The sequence below is a fragment of the Populus alba genome, chromosome 14, assembly GCF_005239225.2.
Source record: "Populus alba chromosome 14, ASM523922v2, whole genome shotgun sequence".
NCBI lineage: Eukaryota > Viridiplantae > Streptophyta > Magnoliopsida > Malpighiales > Salicaceae > Populus > Populus alba.
The window spans coordinates 7,181,690-7,202,362 of record NC_133297.1 but is presented as its reverse complement, the minus strand read 5'-3'; the positions used below and the strand labels follow the sequence as shown (position 1 = coordinate 7,202,362).

General features: G+C 33.4%; 2 protein-coding genes across 5 annotated transcripts; both read right to left on the bottom strand.

Moving 5' to 3' along the window:
- Positions 1 to 1,661: 1,661 nt before the first annotated feature.
- On the bottom strand, positions 1,662 to 6,011 carry LOC118041895 (putative phosphatidylinositol 4-phosphate 5-kinase 11). Its single transcript, XM_073404440.1, has 8 exons — positions 5,863 to 6,011; positions 5,428 to 5,593; positions 5,070 to 5,180; positions 4,074 to 4,261; positions 3,692 to 3,783; positions 3,034 to 3,035; positions 2,680 to 2,939; positions 1,662 to 2,013 (listed from the first exon to the last, which is right to left on the bottom strand). The coding sequence occupies exons 1-8, from the start codon at positions 6,009 to 6,011 to the stop codon at positions 1,725 to 1,727; spliced, it is 1,257 nt and encodes a 418-aa protein (XP_073260541.1). The 3' UTR covers positions 1,662 to 1,724.
- A 2,430-nt stretch (positions 6,012 to 8,441) lies between these two features.
- On the bottom strand, positions 8,442 to 11,520 carry LOC118041565 (F-box/kelch-repeat protein At3g61590). Of its 4 annotated transcripts, none has more exons than XM_073404674.1 (3): positions 10,920 to 11,520; positions 10,497 to 10,745; positions 8,442 to 10,163 (listed from the first exon to the last, which is right to left on the bottom strand). In XM_073404674.1, the coding sequence occupies exon 3, from the start codon at positions 9,692 to 9,694 to the stop codon at positions 8,477 to 8,479; it is 1,218 nt and encodes a 405-aa protein (XP_073260775.1). In that variant the 5' UTR covers positions 9,695 to 10,163; positions 10,497 to 10,745; positions 10,920 to 11,520; the 3' UTR covers positions 8,442 to 8,476. The 4 variants fall into 4 exon arrangements, with proteins under 4 accessions (XP_073260775.1, XP_034904873.1, XP_034904872.1 ...); XM_035048982.2 differs by having other exon boundaries at positions 10,497 to 10,742; XM_035048981.2 differs by having other exon boundaries at positions 8,442 to 9,726; positions 10,497 to 10,742.
- Positions 11,521 to 20,673: the final 9,153 nt, after the last annotated feature.

The following is a 20,673-nucleotide window of genomic DNA, read 5'->3' as shown; positions in this document are numbered from 1 at the left end:
GTTAGTTTTGAGATTTTTTCTGTTTCCTTTAGAACTTTTTTGGTGCCGTGGAGGCTTACGAATTTATGGGTCTGAAACTTGAACTACGATGCCATTAACTGTAAAAATAATAATAATTAAAAAAAAACGTTGAAAATAAATAAACAGTGAACTGTTTAATAGAGTAGGAATGACTCTCCTCCCTTTTGCCATCAAAGCCATCTCCAACGGGAAAGCTATATGGAGAGGGGGGAAAAAAAACTAAAATGACTCAATATTTAATTATTGGAGAAAATTACATGAAAAAATTTAACTATTTTGTATCTTTAAACTTTTTTTCTTTTTCTTTCATTATTTTATATAAAATACAAGATAATTTGATAAAATAGTTTTTTGCATTGGAGTATCACTTGAAAAAAAGAATAAGCTAAATGACACTATTCAAAATGCTGTAATAATCATTTGACTCTTTAAAATGGTTTTTGCCATTAGAGATACTCTGAGCACTGTTTTAAATAAGAAAAAAGGAAATAAATCAATAATCATCCAGATATTGCAAATTGACAGAGCCATATTGCTTGGTAATGAGATCAGCTGTCCCTGTGTTTCGTCCAAGTCATCATGTTGCGTATCCCATTTCCATAATGAATGATAATTTGTCTATTACATGCTATGCAGATGGTCAAAAACTTGCACGGCACAGAACGGTCCATTTATAGCCCTGTGAAAAAGAGTGAAAAAAATAATTTTATGCCATAACAAGGAGAGGAAAATCAACAAAAAAAAAAATCAATAAAAAGAAGCAGCTGCAGCAGAGTAAGGAGAGGCAAATATATTGTAAGTCTTGATTTCTATGGATCGCAATGTTTAACATTGTGGTGCCTGATAGGAGTCTTTCTTGATCAAGCCTCTCAGAAATACAATTTGAATACAACAACTAAATAAAAATAGTATTAAAAAATCATCTCAATCCAATAATCTAAGCTTTTAAATGAGCTACTAATATGTGATTAATATTATTCTCTAATACACTTGTATAGACCCACACTACCTTATGCTTAATTTTTATTAAATAAATAGGAATCGCTTGGTCATTAAAGCTCTGATACCATATCAAAGAACCATCTCAATTCAATAGCTTAGGTTGTTAAGTGGGGTCTCAATATATAATTTATATTATTCTCTAACAAATAGGATATGAATTTGGGTACTTAATTAAAATTTGAAAAATCCAAGCATTCATTGCTAAAAAAACAAAGGAAAGAATGAGAAAGTAAGCAAAAACCCTTCTCAAATTTGGTTGGTTGAGCTTGAGGCTGACTGGATTTGGATGACTGTAGGTCAGCAAGGGCTGCTTTCTTTACCTTCTCATTCAATCACATGCATGCAAGGGCAGAATGTTGAAAATTCATGCGTTGCTAGGTGTTAACTTTCGTCTAATGAGATGAAATGCAAGAGAGCACTACAGAGGGATGTCTAATTCGGACAGTTTGTTGGAAGTTCGGTAAGAAAGTTCTTGACTTTGCTGGAATGCACTACAATATCTATATATATGCCCACGGAATCTCCAACGAGTATGAAGAACACTGATAATAAAATATAAATCATCCTATAGACAGCACTTTGATAGTTATTCCACAAGCATTGATGTCTTGCGTGCCAAAGGTTGAGAAGGTCCTCATGTAATAATTCATGTGGAGAGGTGGTAAAATAAACAAAACTTACCAGTTGCAAGTCCACAGATATCAGCAGTCCACATGAAAAACAAGGCTCATAAATTCTTGGAAGCGAGAAGCATATGCCTTGGGATTCACTGTAACAATTGACTTGGAGTCGTACTTGATTGACTTGTAAGCATGTTCAAGGCGCTTAGCCAGATTGTAATTCTGAAATATATCAACAATTGAGAAATATAACACGACGTCGGCGCACTCCAATCCTCCAGCGCTGCGAGTGGATGGCACGTGTCCTGCTTTAATCATTTTTGATCGGATAGTACGTGCTGGCATTCCCACACCTAATCTAAATTTAGAACTGCAATGGAGCCATGGCAGAAAGCGTTTCATCAATGAAGACGCTATTTAATCCCAGATTATCAAGTTCATCTCCAGTAGACAAGTGGGGGAGAACAAAGAGAGGGCAAAACCACCCCTGCTTTCCTTTGGATAAATTATATGACAGGAGGAAAGTGGGCTCTTTCATGGACAGGCTAGTGAACTTTCCATTCTACCTGCCCTCCGCCATTTTATTTTCTAGGCAGTGGATAGTCTTTGAATAGAATAAAGTGAAATCATAATGGCACATATATATATAAAGTATTACAATGAAGAAGTGTGTGTGTGTGGAGTTTTTGTTTGTTGTTTCCAGATATCTCAATCGCTCAGATTCGAAGCAATTTACTGTCAAGTGTGTCCAAAAGAAACAGTTCAAATTCAGATTTTGAGATGAAGAAAGATCTTGATTATATCCTGAGCTCAACTTTCATTGTTTCAGTTATGCTCTTTGCCGGTTTAAATTTTGATCTTCTTCTTGGGAAGGATGTGATCTATGGTTAATTCAAGCTCATGTTCATCTAAATGGAACCACTCCCAATGAACCCAAACAATAGAAGAGACTTGCTAATGGTCAACTAAAGTAATGGAGATAGCCTATCATTCATGCTGTGAACTGCATAATTGTTGGGTGGAAGACGTTATTTACCTATCAAGCTCTTTGCTAATGTCAGAATAAATTGACTGTGTTCCCTCCACTTCTTCTGAAGAGCAACTTGAGATTCTATCGCTATCAAAACTTCTGCTATCAACTGAATTTACAGGAGAAGAGTCTCCATAGCCAGTATTCTGGACATTGGAATTTCTGCTATCATTCGAATTCATAGGAGAGTGGCAGGAGGATGTTACTTCGCTATAGGAACTTCTGCTATCAACCGAATCTGTAGAAGAAAAGAAAAAAAAAATCCTCTGTTATTTCGTTTTGTAATATGGTCGCAATTGAATGCTGCGTGAAAGTGAAATCATTTTATTCTTCATTTCATTTCTAAACTCAGGTACAAACTTCTGAGGAAGGGAAACATACTCAGAAGTAAACATGTAAAGTATTTTCTAGCAATATTTTACTAATAGAAATCCACTTACAGTATCTTTCAATTAATTCAACCACCACCACTTCATGAGTTAATAATATTTTCTAGCAAATAAATTAAATTTGAAAATTGAGTATAAAATATTTTGTATTGATTAATTTCTTGTAAAATATTTTATGGCAAACAAATACAGGAAAATATCTTTTAGAAATAAACACAAGAAAATTTAAAAAACATTTTACTGTAAGATATTTTACACGGAACAAATAAACGCTAAAGTAATTAACAACTTAAAATGAAACACCTCTTAGTATGGATTAAGGCTTATTTAAATTGAATTGAACATCATTTCTCTATATTCTGAGAAATTATAAAAAGAGTATGAATTGAAATGCAAATTCTGCAAACAGCACATTAGTATGAACCAAGAGTGTTAGAGTTGAAATGCACATTCTACAAACTACACAGATATTCTTTGTCAAATTCAGGGTGTGAAAGTGAATAACATCACAGACCACTGCTTCAGTTCAGTTTCATTAGATGGTCGATGCGTTTCTTTTATCAATAAATTTCCTATTCTCTTCTTTATCAAGTACCAAAGCAATGTAAGAGATTAGGAGGGGAAATCACCTTTATTTTGAGGTGGCAAAGCTATACCAATCAAAAGACTGTAATCCATTATACCCTGAGCTTCCAAAAACTCACAATCATGCTTGATTTGCCTGTAAAAGTAAAAAAGGGGATTAAAACTTAAATTCATAGATAACAAAATGGTAAACAATCAATGCCTAAAGGCTTGAAGGTTACGACAGATGCCAAAGGGCTTTTACAGTTTTTTAATTGCATTTAGCAAGTTTCCAGGTGGAACTACAATTAGCTGTGTCCGTAAAATTGATCTCCACAATCTGAAAGTCCAATTCCAGATCTAGTTCACCTCGCTTTGTTCTCTCTTCAAATATTTGTTTGTATTTCAAACTAATGTGTCTAGAAAGAACTAGAGTAATTGACATACCCTAAGAGTTTTTCTTGGATCAATGGATCTAGGTAAAAACGAAAACCGAAATCCATATCCTTTAATATGATGTTCTCTTTGGCTCTTGGTTTGTTTATTTTTCGTCCTTTCCACGAGCCTTTCAGATCAAAAACCCTGAATATGTTAGCATCTGATGGGATCACTCTGGAATAGACAGAAAAGTAAACCTGCTCACAAAAAGTCATGATTAGTGTAATGTAGCAACTCAAAAACGTTAGTTCCAAAACACAAGGGAAGATCTGTGGGAAAAAATTTTATCAGGTTTTGGCTCTTTCCACTAACTTTGTTTCTTCACCAAGGCTATAATCATGTGTAATAAAAGTGCAACCTATAGTGCCCATCATAACTTCAAGTGAAATCGGACGCCTTAGGCCACCCAGCAATAGCATTATTTTCGCTTTAAGTATTCTAATTCAATGGACAAGAAACTGCAAATGAAAACATAAGAAATTGTTTTGTAAACAGTGACATGTTTTGTGATTGTTACTGGAGAAAGGATTTTTTGTTTGGTCTTGACATGTACACACGTATAAGAAACAGAGAAAAGCACATTTTCTAAATCCGCGGACATGAAAGCTGTTTTTTGCGTCTGTGGAGGAAACAACAAAATGAAATGCGATAGAAGAGTACATACATCACGCACGCAAATTAGAGGATGGTGCATGACCAATCAGACGATGCATGGACCATCCATTTTCTAACTGGATTTATTGGATTTTTTACCAGGTTGAAGGGTGACGGGTTTTTTTTACTTCAACGTTGTATGAGGTGTAACTAGCTTATCAACCCAGTTTAGAGTGAATTCAATTGATTTCCAGCCAGATTGACCAGGTTAAGAGGTGTCTACCACCTATGATTTCAACATCTTTGAGTTGATGTTGTTTGTTCCGCTGTTTATATACCTCGTGTGTAACAAAACGCTGTGTAATATGCAAGTAATGCTGTTTGATGTAAGAGAGTTGAAATGTTCTGTACCTTGGGACCACCAATTGGCTTCATATAGTGGATTCCATATAAGATGCTTAACAGTGAATCACGGTTCATTTCAAGATGGAAACAGTAGCTTGGAAGCACACGCAGCATTACCTGCAAATACAAGTGTGGTGAAATCTATACTTCTAGTATAATGGAAAAACAAAAAACTGAAGCCAGTGAATAATCAGCACCATAATCAACTTGATAACACAAATTTGAAAGCCATAACTTAATCTTCTGATGCAATAAAAAAAAAAAAAAAGATGAATTAGACAAAAAGAAACAAGTTTCTGCCCTGCTAATAGCATTTCATTTGTTACTACACTAGCAGGACAACTCTGAAGATTAATCTCTTTACCTTCTTTTCAGATTTTGGCACGATTCCTATAACAAGGCGGTCATCAGTGCTGACAGGGATCACACGAGTATCCTTTCCTGCTGACAAAATCTTCCTTAGGGTCAAATCTGAACGTATCGACATCATGTAATCAGAGCGATCAATATTTCTGAGCTCTTGTATGCGTCTGTGACAAATACAAAAACAGTAGTGTCAGCTCTTGACCTGGAAAGCTATAATAAGTGTCTGCAGGCAGAGAGAGAGACCAGCAGTTGAGTGTGTGAGACAGTTGTAGGCCTAGATTGTTTGCATCGTATCAAAGGAGAACTGTGTTTCTTCACTAATAAATAGCTGAATTTAAGCATGGAGAAATATAAAAGAATGTATAAAAACAGACAGACAAGACAGGTATGAATGGAAGAAAAATCTGTAAAAGAAAAAGGACAAAAAAATAACCTGAAAACATCGGGACAGTAATCCTTGCATTTATAATCACTATACACGCGATCATCAACGCGTCCGGAATCCTGTTTGCAATATCGTATCGTGTTCCTCTGAGCATCCCTGAATGCCAGAGAAGGAAGGTCTTTGAAATGCATCGCCATTTGCTGCCCTTCAAAATGCCTGTTCCGTCAATCAGAATGAAATGATCCATTTCACTTATCGGAAAGGTGTCACAGGTTACAGCAAAAGGTCAGTGAGTGGGAATGTCGGAGCTAGTCAACGTTCTTTATACTAAAATCAATCAGGACAACAGCACGACAAATTCTCTATTTACCTTTTTTTGGGACGATTCCCGATTTTCTACAATAATTTAGATAAATTACCGAATTACACAAGACAAGGGGAAAAACAAATCAAAATTCTGATTAAAAAAAATGGGAATTCCATAAACTAGACTGAATATCAATACCAAGAAGTCAATCTTGAATTATGATCATAATGAACCCACCAGAATTGCAAAACCCTAAAATGAATTCACTGGATTTGTCTCGCCCAAATCAACAAAAAAAAGCAAAAACCCATGAACAAAAGAATCACCAGAAAGAGAAAAATACAAATTAAAAATCTACCATAATTAAGAAAATAAATTTGCAGAGATTACCTTTAAATATATATTGCTTTTGTTTCTGAATCTCATTTCCATATCCCTTTATATGCCCTTTTCATATAATTTTAATGACCAGCTTATTTGAGTTGTGGCCGTTTTGCCACTCCCGAAACCTTCGCTTGTTTATTTAAAAATATTGGTTTGAGTTCCAATAAGACTCTAAAATTCATCCTCTTTTGACGCCAGATTCTATTCTGGAAGGGTTGTTAACAAGATTTCAGCAATTCCTTTCTGTTACAAGTTCCATTTGATCATGGGCGCTTGCACAATCGTGCAGTCTGTTTTAACTTTTAAATGTTTGCCTGCCCTGCTAAATTTAACAAAATCAGTTAGCTGAATCATGATAAGATGAGATAAATCCTACTCTTAAGTTGGGTGGTTCTTATGGTTGTAAGTTGTAAGTTTCCAAAGTTCTTGCAGCAAACTGCCTTGGACTATTTCCTGTCTTTGCCGGTGACAGAAGGTCAAGCAGTTATTTTATCATATGATTTTGTCGAATCATATAGATGGTGGTGTTAGACTGTTAGTTGGGGCTGGTAAAATTAGTCCTAGCACGTTCAAATCGTCCAATATTGTCAAATAATTTGAAATGCCGTAACCTTCTCTTTTTATGTCATTGTGGGAACCATGAAATCCACTCCTGTTGATACCAGTTTAATCATTGAATCTGAGTTTACTAACAATTTTTATTTTATTTTTTGATTGAGATTTAATAGTTTGATTAACATCGGTGGTTATTTTATCGATCTCGGCATTCTGCATTCTAAATTCACCCTCGAGCAATGTACTAAGGATAGTCAACTGCTAATCTTTAACCTCTAATGCCTCGTGAATGCCGCTTATGCACAGTGCAGCAGCAGCCGCCTTGAAAGTGATTTGTTTCTTCTCTCAGAGAGATTCAACAAAAACTGAAGCCACAGAGAAAAACATGTTGGCTTTGCTTGCCTGATGCAGTATATTTTATGCTGATACAGGTAACTTTGATTAGGCAGATTCAACATAGACTTCGCCGCGCAACCCGGGTAACACGACTAGTTTAATGCTACAAGTACTGTCGAATTCATTAGGGTTCCCCATTCTATGAAAAGAGGGCATAATGTGCTCCAAAGACATCGAACAGGCAAAAAGCATCAACAGTGAGAGTTGCTGGAATAAAGAGACAAGCTTACGTTAATTACACGGTGATCTTCAAACATTGCTCTCTCCTCTTCGTTGAGCATGGTGACAGCATGCACACACTTCGGAAACCTGGTAAACTTCATGCTGGCAAACTATATACTAGCTTGACAAGCGTGGTCCCAAAACAAAACCCAAGTTGCATTTTTCAACTCCTGCCATTTGTGGGAGAAACTGTTGGGGGAAAAGGAGTAACCATGAGGTCACTAGCATGGCAACCCATTACTAGATTTGACAGGTGCATTGCAGGAAAAGGAAGTGGTAGCAGTGCTCTAGATTTTGATGCGGGGATGGCAGAATTGCCAAATCCAGGAAAACAACAGAAGCACCGTATCCCCAAAATTTTCTTTGGGATTGAAATTTGAATGAGATCATTAAAGGCATTGAACATTTGATTCTACTCGATAATTTCTACTACCATGCTAAAGACAGCCAGTAAAACTTGGACCTGGGCAAATGTAACGTGGAAACTCCTCAATGTTGGGTTTACATATATGAAGCTAAAATGCGACAAATCCAGGTAGATGGATATGCATTCTATGCATAAACCGTGAAGAACCATCAGAGGAACATTATAAGGCCAGTTTATACAAAACGTATTGTCTTTGCAAAGAATAATCCCGTTTTCATGAATTAGCAGAATTAGTTTGCAGGTACACTTTGTGTAAACTTTTCTGAAACAGATTTCATAATGATTGAAAAAGATGGCAGAACAAACAGAAAGAGAAATGGGGGGATATGAGACAAATTTTTCAACACCGCCACCTTAAATTCAATAACAAATTAAGGTGCCATATCAAGCCTAGGTTCAAAGCAAAACCCAGTAAAAAGTTGAAGTGGGAACCTCTTTGACACTGGGCACTTCTGTGACCACTTCCATTGTTTCTGGTTTATGTCAAAAACAAGAAGCGCTGGAGCCCCGTAGCTTTGGATGAATATATGATTATTTGTACCGCTGCTAGCAAAAACTTCATCAAACTCCCCAAATCCTTGGAAGAACTTGTGGGGCATACGGGCAATCTCTTGCCAGTCCTTGCCATTTAGAACCCAGATGCCAATCCCCTTTATTATGTCAGGCCGGTCTTGTTTACCAATTCCTCCCACCATTACAAGCTTCTCGTTCAAATTCATCAGACGGCCACAAGTAAGAGGACAAGGTACTTTAATGAAACTTCTTATCAACAAGCCATGCGAAGATCTGTTGGATAGATTGTACCTGATTAGACCATGACGGGTTTCTGTGGTACCACCTCCTGCAGAATATATCAAGAAGTATAAAACCCCACCACATATCACACTCTCATCGCCACCTCTCCATCCAGTCATAACCTCTGTGCAAGAAGTTACCCACATCCTCGTTTCTGAATTATAAATATGGATAGAGAGATCAGATTGGAAAAAATTTCCAGAGCCTAACTTAGACTTCACAATTGATATAGTATAACCATGTGATATTCGGTTCACAGAAATTGCAAGTGCACTGTAATCAGAAACTTTTAAGCCTGGGGGCTCCTGAAGCTTCCTGCAGCGTTTGGTGATAGGGTTGCAGACATACAACTCGCTTCTGCTGTCATTATCCATGAAGGAAACCAAGCCGCATGATGAAGCAATGAACCAGTTAGACTTTTGGATGTAGGGAAGATCAATGCCAAACCATTTTCGAAGGATAGGATCAAAAGCATAGCCAACTGGTTCATCAGAGCTTGTAAACATAAAATACCATGGTTTTTGTGGCAGAACATGTGAGACGTTCCATAAAAACCTCCTTGAACTAACAATCTCGTGCCATCTTTTACACACACAGCCAGCTCTGAAGATGCTAGCAATGGGGAGACAGGCTAGGATTCGTTCTAGCAGATCATCGGGCAAGATTAAATCAACTGAAATGGCATTAACTTCTTTATTTCCTTCATCGCTATGTTCAGAAAATGAATCGAACTCCCCAATGTCCCTTGTCGGGTTCTCAAAACAATTATTTACCCAAGATGTTTCACCCTCCATGACGAAAATAAAAGGAGCCTTCAGAAAAAGATCTGGAACAAGAAAGACAGCGACAGATCTAAAATGAGAAAGCCCAAATAATTTTGAAATGAAGATTTATGACAATAAAAACAAACCCCTTGCTGTCAAATATACGAGTTAGTATCGCTACTAAAACCAACACACAAGATAAAAATTAAAACTAAGACGTGACAATCAATCTGAAATTTATGAACCATGAACGATGCTAGAATTTACATGGGAAACAAACACAAGAATAAGTATTGCATTGCAGAACAAATCTAATAGTATCTAAAACAAACACCATGTTCAGATTCAGAGATACAAAACCCAAAGCTTCTTCTCCTGTTGAGGGAATAATAGTTCCAAGACTTGGGGAGGGGGGGGTATCAATGAACAGATCAAAATATAACTCATTACAGGAAAAGCCACGAGGCCCACGACCCTATAGTGATGGTCTCAAGGGAACCTGCAAAGCAAGAACTATTTTATAGGACCAGGATCATATTCTGTTATCCTTCCACATATTTCGGATTTTATATAAATTCATCTTTAAAATGTCCGACTCGTAGTAAAAGTAAAAAATTCACTTTAAAAATGCAAGACTCCCAGCATAACCTCCACATCAAACATGATTAAAAATCTAAAACGTTGTTTAACAAGAAACACGTGAACATGGAAGAAAAGAGTTTTTAACATGATCAGTATGGTTACTCAGCTTGCAGACAACCAAGCAACCACATATTTTACTTTACTAATTATAAGAAAGCAACGAAATTAAAGAGGCTACCGGACAGGTTACCGAATCAAATGCAGAGCAAGATTTTAAGCCTCCGGACTTAAAACGATATCTGTGAAGTATGGATGGATGTATCCCGCATTAATCGCTAGATTGTTGCTTCGGAAAGACAACGGCGCTTAAAGAGAACATGTAAAAGGAAAAATTTTGAAAACAGAAATCTTCCTGGAATGAATCTGTTGATCACCAACTTGTGTTTCCTCCCGCACTTAAGAAGAGCCTTTTTATGGTTATCAAACCGTCGCAAAACTGCTTTAGAGAGCCAATAAAAATAAGAATAATTTAAGGTAAGATCAAGCCGTGCTTATCTATCAATTAAAATATCAAAACCCCACTTCCAAGCAAAAATTAAGACGCACAAACAGATCACTATAAACCCATTTAAAAAATCTCAAAAAGAGACCAGAAAGCAATGAAGTCCCTTACCTCTTTAAGGCCACCAACACTCTCAACTCGGTCTTGCCAGATTTAACCAGAAAAAAAATGGCATAAAATGAACACAGAAATTTAAAAGGGAAAAAAATAGAAACTCCTTATCGGAGGAGGCAATAAAAGAGCGTATCAAGGGCAGATGAGAAGAGAAAGCTGAAATGAGAGTAGATGAAGGTCTTTTCAAGTAATGGTAGAGGAACAATGAAATGGGTCACTTCAGATTTGGCAGGTGACTCACGCCCAAGAAACCCATTTTAGAGAGGAAAAAAGAGAGTTTATTTTTATTTTTATTTGGTTTATGTTTTCTTTTCTTTTTTCGATATGTGTGTGTGAGAGAGAAAAAACGACAGGCAGAGAATGGAGTGAGAAGCCGGTTTTTCTGTAGAGGGCTGAAAAGTAGGTGGTAGGTGTTTTTTTTTAGAGAGAGAGAGAGAGAGGGAGAAGCGGAAGGGGTGGTGTGCGTTAGAGGTGTTATTCAAGCAAACTATCGATTTCTAAGGGGAAGAGGAGAGAAAACATCTGGATTTTGATAGCGATCAAAAAGAAAATAATGATGCTGTCTTACTCATCAACCCTCGTATTTTCTTTTTCTTTTTCTTTTTTTTCCTTTAATACTTTATCTTTTTCCACAACCATTTTATAACTTTTGCTCGACTCCTTACTTGCTAACTCTATTCTTTTTATTTTTTTAATCAAAACATTTGTTGGGCGTGGACTATATAGTGGCCGGTTCTGCCAGCTTTTTTGCGGCAATCCTACGTGGCTGCCATTGATCTGCATGCATCGATAAAATTTATTAACTAGAAATGTGCGTGTAATTCCATTTTTTGTATAGCAAAGAAAAGATCTCAACTCGAAATCTTTTTAAAAAAAAATTATTGCTAGCTGAGCTAGATGCTCGTTACCGAGTGTAATCTCATTTGGTTGTTGGTGGAGGTGCGTTGGCAAGATGCAACAACGCGTATGGATTATATATGCAGTTTTTTCTAATCATGGGTGGATGGATACTCTTAAGATTCGTCGAATACTAAAAGTCTCGTCTGCTAGTACTTGGATACATGGTAATAAATTTAATGGACACGTAAATCATGTGTAGTTTGATCTGGTCATAGGTGAATGTGCACTGACAAAGCTCGCCGATTATTGCAGTGTGGTTGCCTTCGCTTGGGATAAAGGCTGTCTTTCCTCCTTGATGTCCATCTCTAGGACAAGGGAAGTTCGATTTTAGGTTTCGACACAGCATATAATGACTTGTATCAGCTAAATTAAATGCACTGTGACAAGAGAGATGTCCTGGTTCTTTCCTTCTCAAAACACACATAAAATGAGCTTAAAAACTTCTGAATTGATTCGAATAATTCCTTTCTGTGCACTTTGTTCTCTATTTCTAGAGTTTTAGTATATACTTTGCCGCGATGCCATGGTTGCTTGCGTTCTAGGAAATACCATTTCTTGTGAACACATTTTCTTTGCTAAAATGCTGAATTATTTGTTTTTGTATTTTAAAACTTACGCTGCGTTACGTTTGATCAAATTCTGGACAGGTTTAACTAGTGTTGTTAAGATTCTTTGAGCTGCTTAGATAATCAAGGTAGTGAACTGTCAAGATCGCCTGACCAGGTTTTGAATTTAATTGGTTGTGAAACCAGCTTGTTGAGTCGCACAGTGATAATTTAGGGGGCACCAGCATCTCATGCACGAGTGTGCCCCTTCAGGAAAGGTTACATGACTAGGTGATGTAACGAGATTATTTATAAGGTAGTGCATTCCAATGGGGGCAGCGCTGGCGGTGTTAGGATTGCAAATTTCACCTTTTCTTCTCTTTCATATTTTCCTGAGCAATCTTTTTTTATTCCTTTTCCCTGTCAAGGTGTGGCAATGAGAAGACTCCGAGAGATAAAACAAAGGGAGGGAATAGAACATGTCCAATAAGGACATTCGCTTCCGTGACTGCTTTCTACGAGTCCTAGCAGAACAATTTACGTTGCCAGCTTAAATAAATACTAATATTATACTATTCTTATTAAAACACTAAACGACGGGGCTATGGCTGCCTACAACGCGTGTTTTTTGTTATCATTTTTAATTTAATTCTTCGATAACTCAATCTCCTCTTCTTCTTTTTTTTTTTTTTTAATATTATTATTTTTGAATTTTTTTATTTTATTTAATTTTTTATTTTTTTCTTGTGGATTATATTCTGGTATATGAATTTAGGTTTTTTTTTCTTGATATCAACCTTTAAATGTGAGATTTTATAAACCGAATTATGGATTTAGCATATTGACTTTGATTGGTTTTTTTTTTAATTAGACTTCATGATATTTTTTTGATTTAATTTTATTGAAGTTATCTTGATCTCATGACATGATGATGGATTAAATTGATTGATCTATTGTTTATTTTTTTATGTTATTTTTTAATTGAATGCAGTACAATGATTCAGTAAAAATATTTTTAATTAAAATATTTTTAATATTTACATATTAAAATAAATTAATTTAATATCCTTTCAAATAAAAATACCTTGAAAAGGAATGTTTTAAAAAAGAAAAACACTGCCTCAATTTTGTTGAGTAAATCGCACCGAATGTATTAAAAAGTCATGGAAGGACATGATTGCGGTGGAAACACAACATTGAAAAGGATGTTTATCTCACTACTCACCCGAGTGGGATGCTATGAATGGCTTCATCCAAGGCATTTTACTGGGCTAGAGCTTCTTCTTTTTCCTTTTCTTTTTCTTTTTCTTTTTCTTTTTCCTTTTCTTTTCTGGGGTCTCTGGCTGCCTTCGATACCGCCCCTTGAGTGTGGTTGTAATGCAGTTTTTGAACTTGGATTGCTAAAAATTAGACCCCCAGCCTACATATATATTAACCTACCGACACTCAACCTCTAAAATCTTTTTAATTTCTTTCCAGATTTCCTCTATCCAACCCCATCCCCCGAGTTTCCATGCCACAAGATCAAATCACTAAGCATTAACAAGTTCTTGAAGTTTTGGGACTGATTTGTAGGCTAGAGACTAATTTGTAATGATCCCTTTGAATTTATTTTTTGTCCCGAGGTGTCAAGGACAATCTTGGCTCTGTGAAGTCACGGATTTCATCTATCTATCGAATGATGGATACCGCAAACCAGGCATGAGCATGCATGGCTAGATCCCTTTAATGTATCTAAAAAAACACCAACCTACGAAGAAAAGGATAAAAAAAAAAAAAGAGCAAGGATATTTGAATTGATGCACAGTGCCAGTGATTTTTTATAAAAGTGTCAGGCGCTTGATTATCCTACGAAAAAAACACAAACTCGATTACCGTAGAGTTAATAAGATGAGGGCCTAGTCTGAGATTTCTAGGCTGTTTGGAGTTATTTTTAAAGTGTTTTTTAACTGTAAAATATATTAAAATAATATTTTTTAATATTTTTAATATCAATACATGAAAATAATTAAAAATAAATAAAAATTTAATTAAAAAATAAACAATCTTCTAGTATAAAAATAAACTGGGGGTAGCATCGGGACCTCAAACAAGACAAGGAAGAGGTGAAATGAAAGGTAGGAAGTGCAGGCCGACCGTAATCAGAAAAGAGAGACAAGACGTGGTTGAGTATCTAAAAGAGAATCGTTACCAACTCATTGGCTAGGTGATCACAATGAGTGGGATTTGTATTTTTGTAGAAATATGTCAACCTAAGCTACCCTGAAGTGCTCGTAGCAGTCTTGTGCAACATCGTGGACCGCTCAGACTGGTGGAAATAGGTCCACGATTGTTTTCCCATCAACTGCACAGCACTGCTGCTAGCTATTGAGAAATGTGGAAAAATGTGCTGCCGGGGGGCTGCCATTTCCATCAATTGTATGCATGGCAAGCAATCGGTGGTGGCAATTTGTAGAGTCTATCAATCAAATCATCGGATATTTCTTTGATTCATTTGCAAGTGAGATAACTATGATTTTTATTAGAATTTGCAGATACCTTCATTCAATGCATATAGAGATTTTAGTAGCATATTATAAATGAGATATTTTAAAAATATTTTTTTAAATATGTCCGACGAGTAAGTACAGCCCTGAGAAATCTTCATTTAATGAAATATAAATGGTAAATATATTTTATTGATTTTTAATTTTTTTATTAAATGAAGAATTTTTTAATCTTTACTCAAATTGTTTACGTATTCTCTCTTGAATATTAAAAATTTATTTTAGAAGGGATGTGATTGAGATATTTTTTAAAATAATTTTTATTTAAAAATATATTAAAATAATTTTTTTTTATTTTTTTTAAAATTATTTTTAATATCAGTACATCAAAAATGATTTTAAAAAATTAAAATTTTAAAAAAAAAATATTTAAAAAAAAAAACAATTTAAATACCAAAAACAATATCATCCATAATATATCATGTAAATGATTAAGCCAAGAAACACACGTTTTCAATCCAGATATCATAATTGTAGCATGTTCTAGAAGAAAATACTTTTTAGATCCAGTGAAACATTGCTCATTTTTCAAACTCACACTTACTTCGTTGACTATTTTTCTTGCAATACACGTGTCCATGTCATCGTTCAAAGAACACATCTCACTAGTTTTTAATAAGTATTTACCAGAGTTGTATTAGAGTGTGTTGGTATTGCAGTAATTATTGTGATTGTGATTTAAAAAAAAGTTGTTTTATAAAAAATATTTTTAACCGAAGTTGGTTTGAAAAAAATAGGTGTTTGGTTAAAACTGTAGTTGAAATTAAAGTTAAAAAAAAAAGTAGTTTAATGTGTTTGGTTAAAAGTGCTTTTTAAAATTAGATTATGAAATAATTTTAAAAATATATATTAATATTGATGATTTTTAATTTAATTTGTGGATTTAATTATTGTTATTATATCATGAAATAAATCATACTTTATATAAAAAAAAATTTTTTATTATTCAATGAAACATTTATAATTTCCATTACGTACGAAATACATCCGATAAAAACTACAGTTTTCAAAATATTTTTAGCATGTAATAAAATTGGATAAAATATTATCAGGTATAAAATTTACTTTAAACTAATTTTTTTTTTAAAAAAAAATGTTAAAAAAATAACACACCTAAAAAAAAAAAAAAGAGTTTCAGTAGGCAAGTGAACAGTGTACACAATACACTGTTCATGTTAATTGCACTGTTCATTGAAGAGTGCAATTAACATGAACAGTAAAAAAAAAAAGTAAGAAATGACTACTTTTTTTTTTCCCGTGTTTCTAACACAGAAATTAAGTGGGGACCGGTGAATAATAAATTGATTTTTTTCTTAACCAAACAGCCACGCGTTGTGTTTTAAATAAAATGCAGCTGCAGCTGCAGTTGCAGCCGCAGAGTCAAGCAGACTCTTAATATATAAACAACTTAATTGATAAAAATTAAAGTTGAGACGCACGAAAGTGGAAGTTAAAAATGTCCAGGCACCTGATATATCCACATCCCATCGGCAACCTTTACCGATTCTCATTTGGATCCTAATCTTTTTTTTATCAATTACATCCCCGTTGTTTCATAAATCTTGAACCGAATCCTTCCATCTAAAATCAAAGTAGAGTTTTGAACATTCATCTTAAAAAACCACATCTTACTGTTTCGAGATAGGCACATTCTTTTGTTGCGAGATAGGCAATTCAATAAATAAATAAAAAATTAACAAGAATTGGATCGAGGGACCTAATTAATAACTTTATATTAGAACAGGGATCTTATCGATAAAAATAACAGGCCGGGGATTTGATTGAGAATTGATTATGGGATGGGGACTGGTATGAGGTTTTCTTTATCATGTCCAAAAGCCACGCATCATTTTGTAGTATATAGCAACCAGTAAGCATGACCGGAGGCGTATTCTATTTTCACAAAAAAAAAAATGTTTCATTATGTAAATAATTAGCTATTTGATCTGTGATTCATCTCGAATAGAATAATTTTTTTCAACTAAAAGAAATTATATAGGCAGTGTGGCGGGTCAACTTATGCAAGAGATTGAATATGTAGATGTTGCTAACACACTTTTTTAACATTGAATAGAAAAAACATAATTATAAATCAAAGAATTAATTTTTGAATATAAAATAAAATAAATATAAAAAATAAATTTTAAAAAATATAAAAATATCTAACTCGAGTGAGCTTATAAGCACATTATCTAGAGGATAAACCTGCACAAGTAAAATTAATAACCCTGCTAGACAAAAATGCACACACCCAAAACCTCCCTCGCGTAAACCTCCCCCTCCCCCGTATAATTTATTACCCTTAGGCATTCATTATATATCTCCGGTCAACTATTAATCACTGCGGTATCAATTAATTAACCAGATCGATGATATCAAGGCTTTTCTCCCTCGAGCTTCAAAATTTAAATGCATCGAGAAAAGGAATCCATTTAATGTGATCTTAAAGCAGATGGCTTTCAGCTTGTTGAGATCATGTATAGCTGAAGCTAATGGGCAAGATACGAGACCTGCTAGGATCAATGATTTCCAAATTTTGATTTTTGATCCTTTTTTTCCTCGAAAGATTTAGCGTTTGTGTTTATCGGTGATCGTGATCTTGAAAGTTCCGCAGAAGTTTTTTTTGCGCATGGAATGTCATTCTGTGCTGTATCAAGCTTGTCTCTCTTCGCATATCCATGGAATAATTTATTCTCAGCCAATATATAAACAAATATTTATTCATATTCCTTCAAGAGATCAATTTCCTCTTTAGTAAATTTAATCTGTACCTTTGATGTTATTTGTTCTTATTGTAATTTGGTAAATCTTTTTTTTTTATCAGCGTATTTTTACATTTCTTGATAATTGCAGAGTACATGCATTTTTTTCTTTTACAAATAGAAGAAATCCCATATATACGTCGCCTTAAATTAGCTTCAATCAATCAATAACAACACTATCAATTAATTAATTAATCATCAGTACTAATCAATATATAATAATACAACACATACCATTCTAAGTGTGTTATATGGTTAAGATACGTGAATTTCTTATATGTCAATATATTTAAAATTTATCCTATAATAATTTGTCATTTATTAAAAAATCAACATATAGAATTGGTCCCTCTTTCCACGCACACATAAAATAAAATAAAATACTTGTACTAAGTTGAAAAAAATAAAAAAATATAAGAAGATTTTAACTAAAAACTTTAAATCACAGTTTCTTACATAAATTTATTGTAATTTAATTTTACCTTAACCAATTGAAATCTCGCTTCAATTTAAGATGCTTATTGAATATTTTTGGGTAATATATTAAAATAAAAAAATCAAGAAAAATATCTCTTAAACCAGATCAACACACACGTCAAGGTCCTTCACGTTATTTAAAAATTTATGACAGCATAAGAATTGAATTACGTGCTGTTTTGAACCCTTGTCACTTTTCAATTATTATTTTTTTCTTAATAAAATTACAAAATCAAGTGATACAATACTATTGCTTTAGAAAATCGATAGTAATTAATAACTTAAATTTGATATGCATCAAGAAAATAAAATTTATTATGTATTTTTTTAAAAAAAATTATACTACCTTTTATTTTAGGTATAGGATATTTTTTTTAAAAAATAAATCTAAATCCTAAAAAAAAATGAACATTGATATCCCTTGAAAAAAAAAATACAAAACTTGGGTAAAGTATTTTTAATGGATATTAGATATATTACTGTTTGTGTTTAAATATAATACAAATAAATATAACTACAATGATTACAACATTAAAGTATAATTAATATACAAATAATAAATTGATTAAAATTATTTTCCCTCCGCGAACGATAGGGCGTGAGACTAGTTTTGTGTGTACACATATAAAACTGATGCTGTGTTACGAGAATGAGGTTATGTTATAAATTAGAGACGGTGTAGAAACAAGGTACAAATAACATGTCATAAAATTATGGTTTTTAAAAAAAATATATTTTTTATAGTTCTAAATTGTTATGATATAATAATATTAAAAATAAAAAAAATTATTTTAATATATTTTTAAATAAAAATATTTTAAAAAATAACTATTATTATATTATTGAATAAAATGTGCTGTACAAAAACAGGGTTGTTTAAGCTCGTATTTAAAATGTTATAAATAGAGTTAAATATTTATTACACAATTTTATTTTTATTTAAGTAGGTGTCCAGGCTAGCTTGTGCGCACCACGACTAATCCCACGGCCTACTAAACATCCTGCAAACCCAATAAGCATGCAAGGCACTGCGGGAATGATGAACGTGCATAATAAAATTTGAATCCCTGATACAAAGAAAAAAAACAAGTCTCTTCTATCACTAGACCAATACCTCAAGGTGCTTTATTACACAATTTTGGTTGCATTTGAGTGTATGGTTTGTGGCAGTGGGTCGGGGAAGGCGCACCAAATTGACGGCGCCTGTCAAAAGCTTGAGCAGAATGGTTTTGCATCGACCAAGCAATTGGTTAGATGTGGTGCAACTGTGCATATTAAGGCCAAAAGCTCATTGAGATGAAAGTTATAAATTTTTAGTGTTATTTTGAATGTGTTTTATTTTAAAAAATATTAAATTAATGTTTTTTAATATTTTTATATGTTTTATATATCAATATAAAAAAATATTTTAATAAATATAAGAAAAAAAACATATCACATTGTAATATAAAAAACGTTGAAAACTATGGTAAGTGGGCTCTGCTATGCAGGGTGGATATATCAGGTAAAAAGATAACGGCTATGCGTCAATTGATAAGCTCGGGGGCTCCACTCTTGAATTATATGGTCACACACAATCACATGTATTAGCGTAATCATTTTGGATCACTTTAATCTAGATAGGATATGATTGGCAGTGGGCAATGAAGCATTAGTTATTAAACTCAGATTGATTCGGCGGATCGATTAGAGATTTGATAGCTGTACCGGTTTAGGTTTGTCAAAAAACTTATCAGTGACCCGTCCAAACCAAGTCAACCCATGACTTGGGCGACCCAAGTGAGACCCAATGTTTTTTTTTTTAAATATGGTTTTTCTCCTATCACTTTTTTAAAGCTCATTATATAATATTAGATCTTTTAGTATCTCTATATAATCAACGTCATACATACTTTATGTTCACAAAAAGAAGGTAATGTTTTTCAATATGGGATAAAATTTTTGGTTTAGATATTTCAACTTAAAATGACAACATGATATATTTTCAATGTGGGATTTGAAACCTTTTAGCATATATACTCCATGTTTATAAGAAAAAAATTATATTTTTTCAATATGAGATTTGAAAATCATTAGAATATATATATTCCCATGTTCCCAGTAAAAAGTTATTTTTTCAATATGGATTTAAAATAATTTCATATATATACTCTATGTTCACAAGAAAAAAATTATATTTTTTCAATGTAGAATAAAAAACTTTTTGGTTTAAATACTCAACTTAAAAGGATAATATGATATTTTTTTAATGCGGGATTTGAAGTACTTTAGTATATATACTCTATGTTCAAAAAAAAAAATTATGTTTTATCAATGTGAGATAAAAAAATTTTTTTGTTTAAATCTTCAACTTAAAAACATAATATAGTATATTTTCAATGTTGGATAAAAATCTTTTTAAAATATTCTCTTAAACTTTATCATTTACAATATGCATAACCTATATTCATATGGATTTTTTTCTTAATTTTTTTATATAAAATATTAAAATTTTAAATATATATATATATATATATATATA

Coding starts and splice junctions, on each gene's coding strand:
- LOC118041895 (XM_073404440.1), bottom strand. CDS start 6,011: ATGGCGATGCATTTCAAAGACCTTCCTTCTCTGGCATTCAGGGATGCT. Junction 5,181..5,427: donor TGCCAAAATCTGAAAAGAAG/GTAAAGAGATTA, acceptor TTGTATTTGCAG/GTAATGCTGCGTGTGCTTCC. Junction 3,784..4,073: donor ATCCAAGAAAAACTCTTAGG/GTATGTCAATTA, acceptor TTACTTTTACAG/GCAAATCAAGCATGATTGTG.
- LOC118041565 (XM_073404674.1), bottom strand. CDS start 9,694: ATGGAGGGTGAAACATCTTGGGTAAATAATTGTTTTGAGAACCCGACA.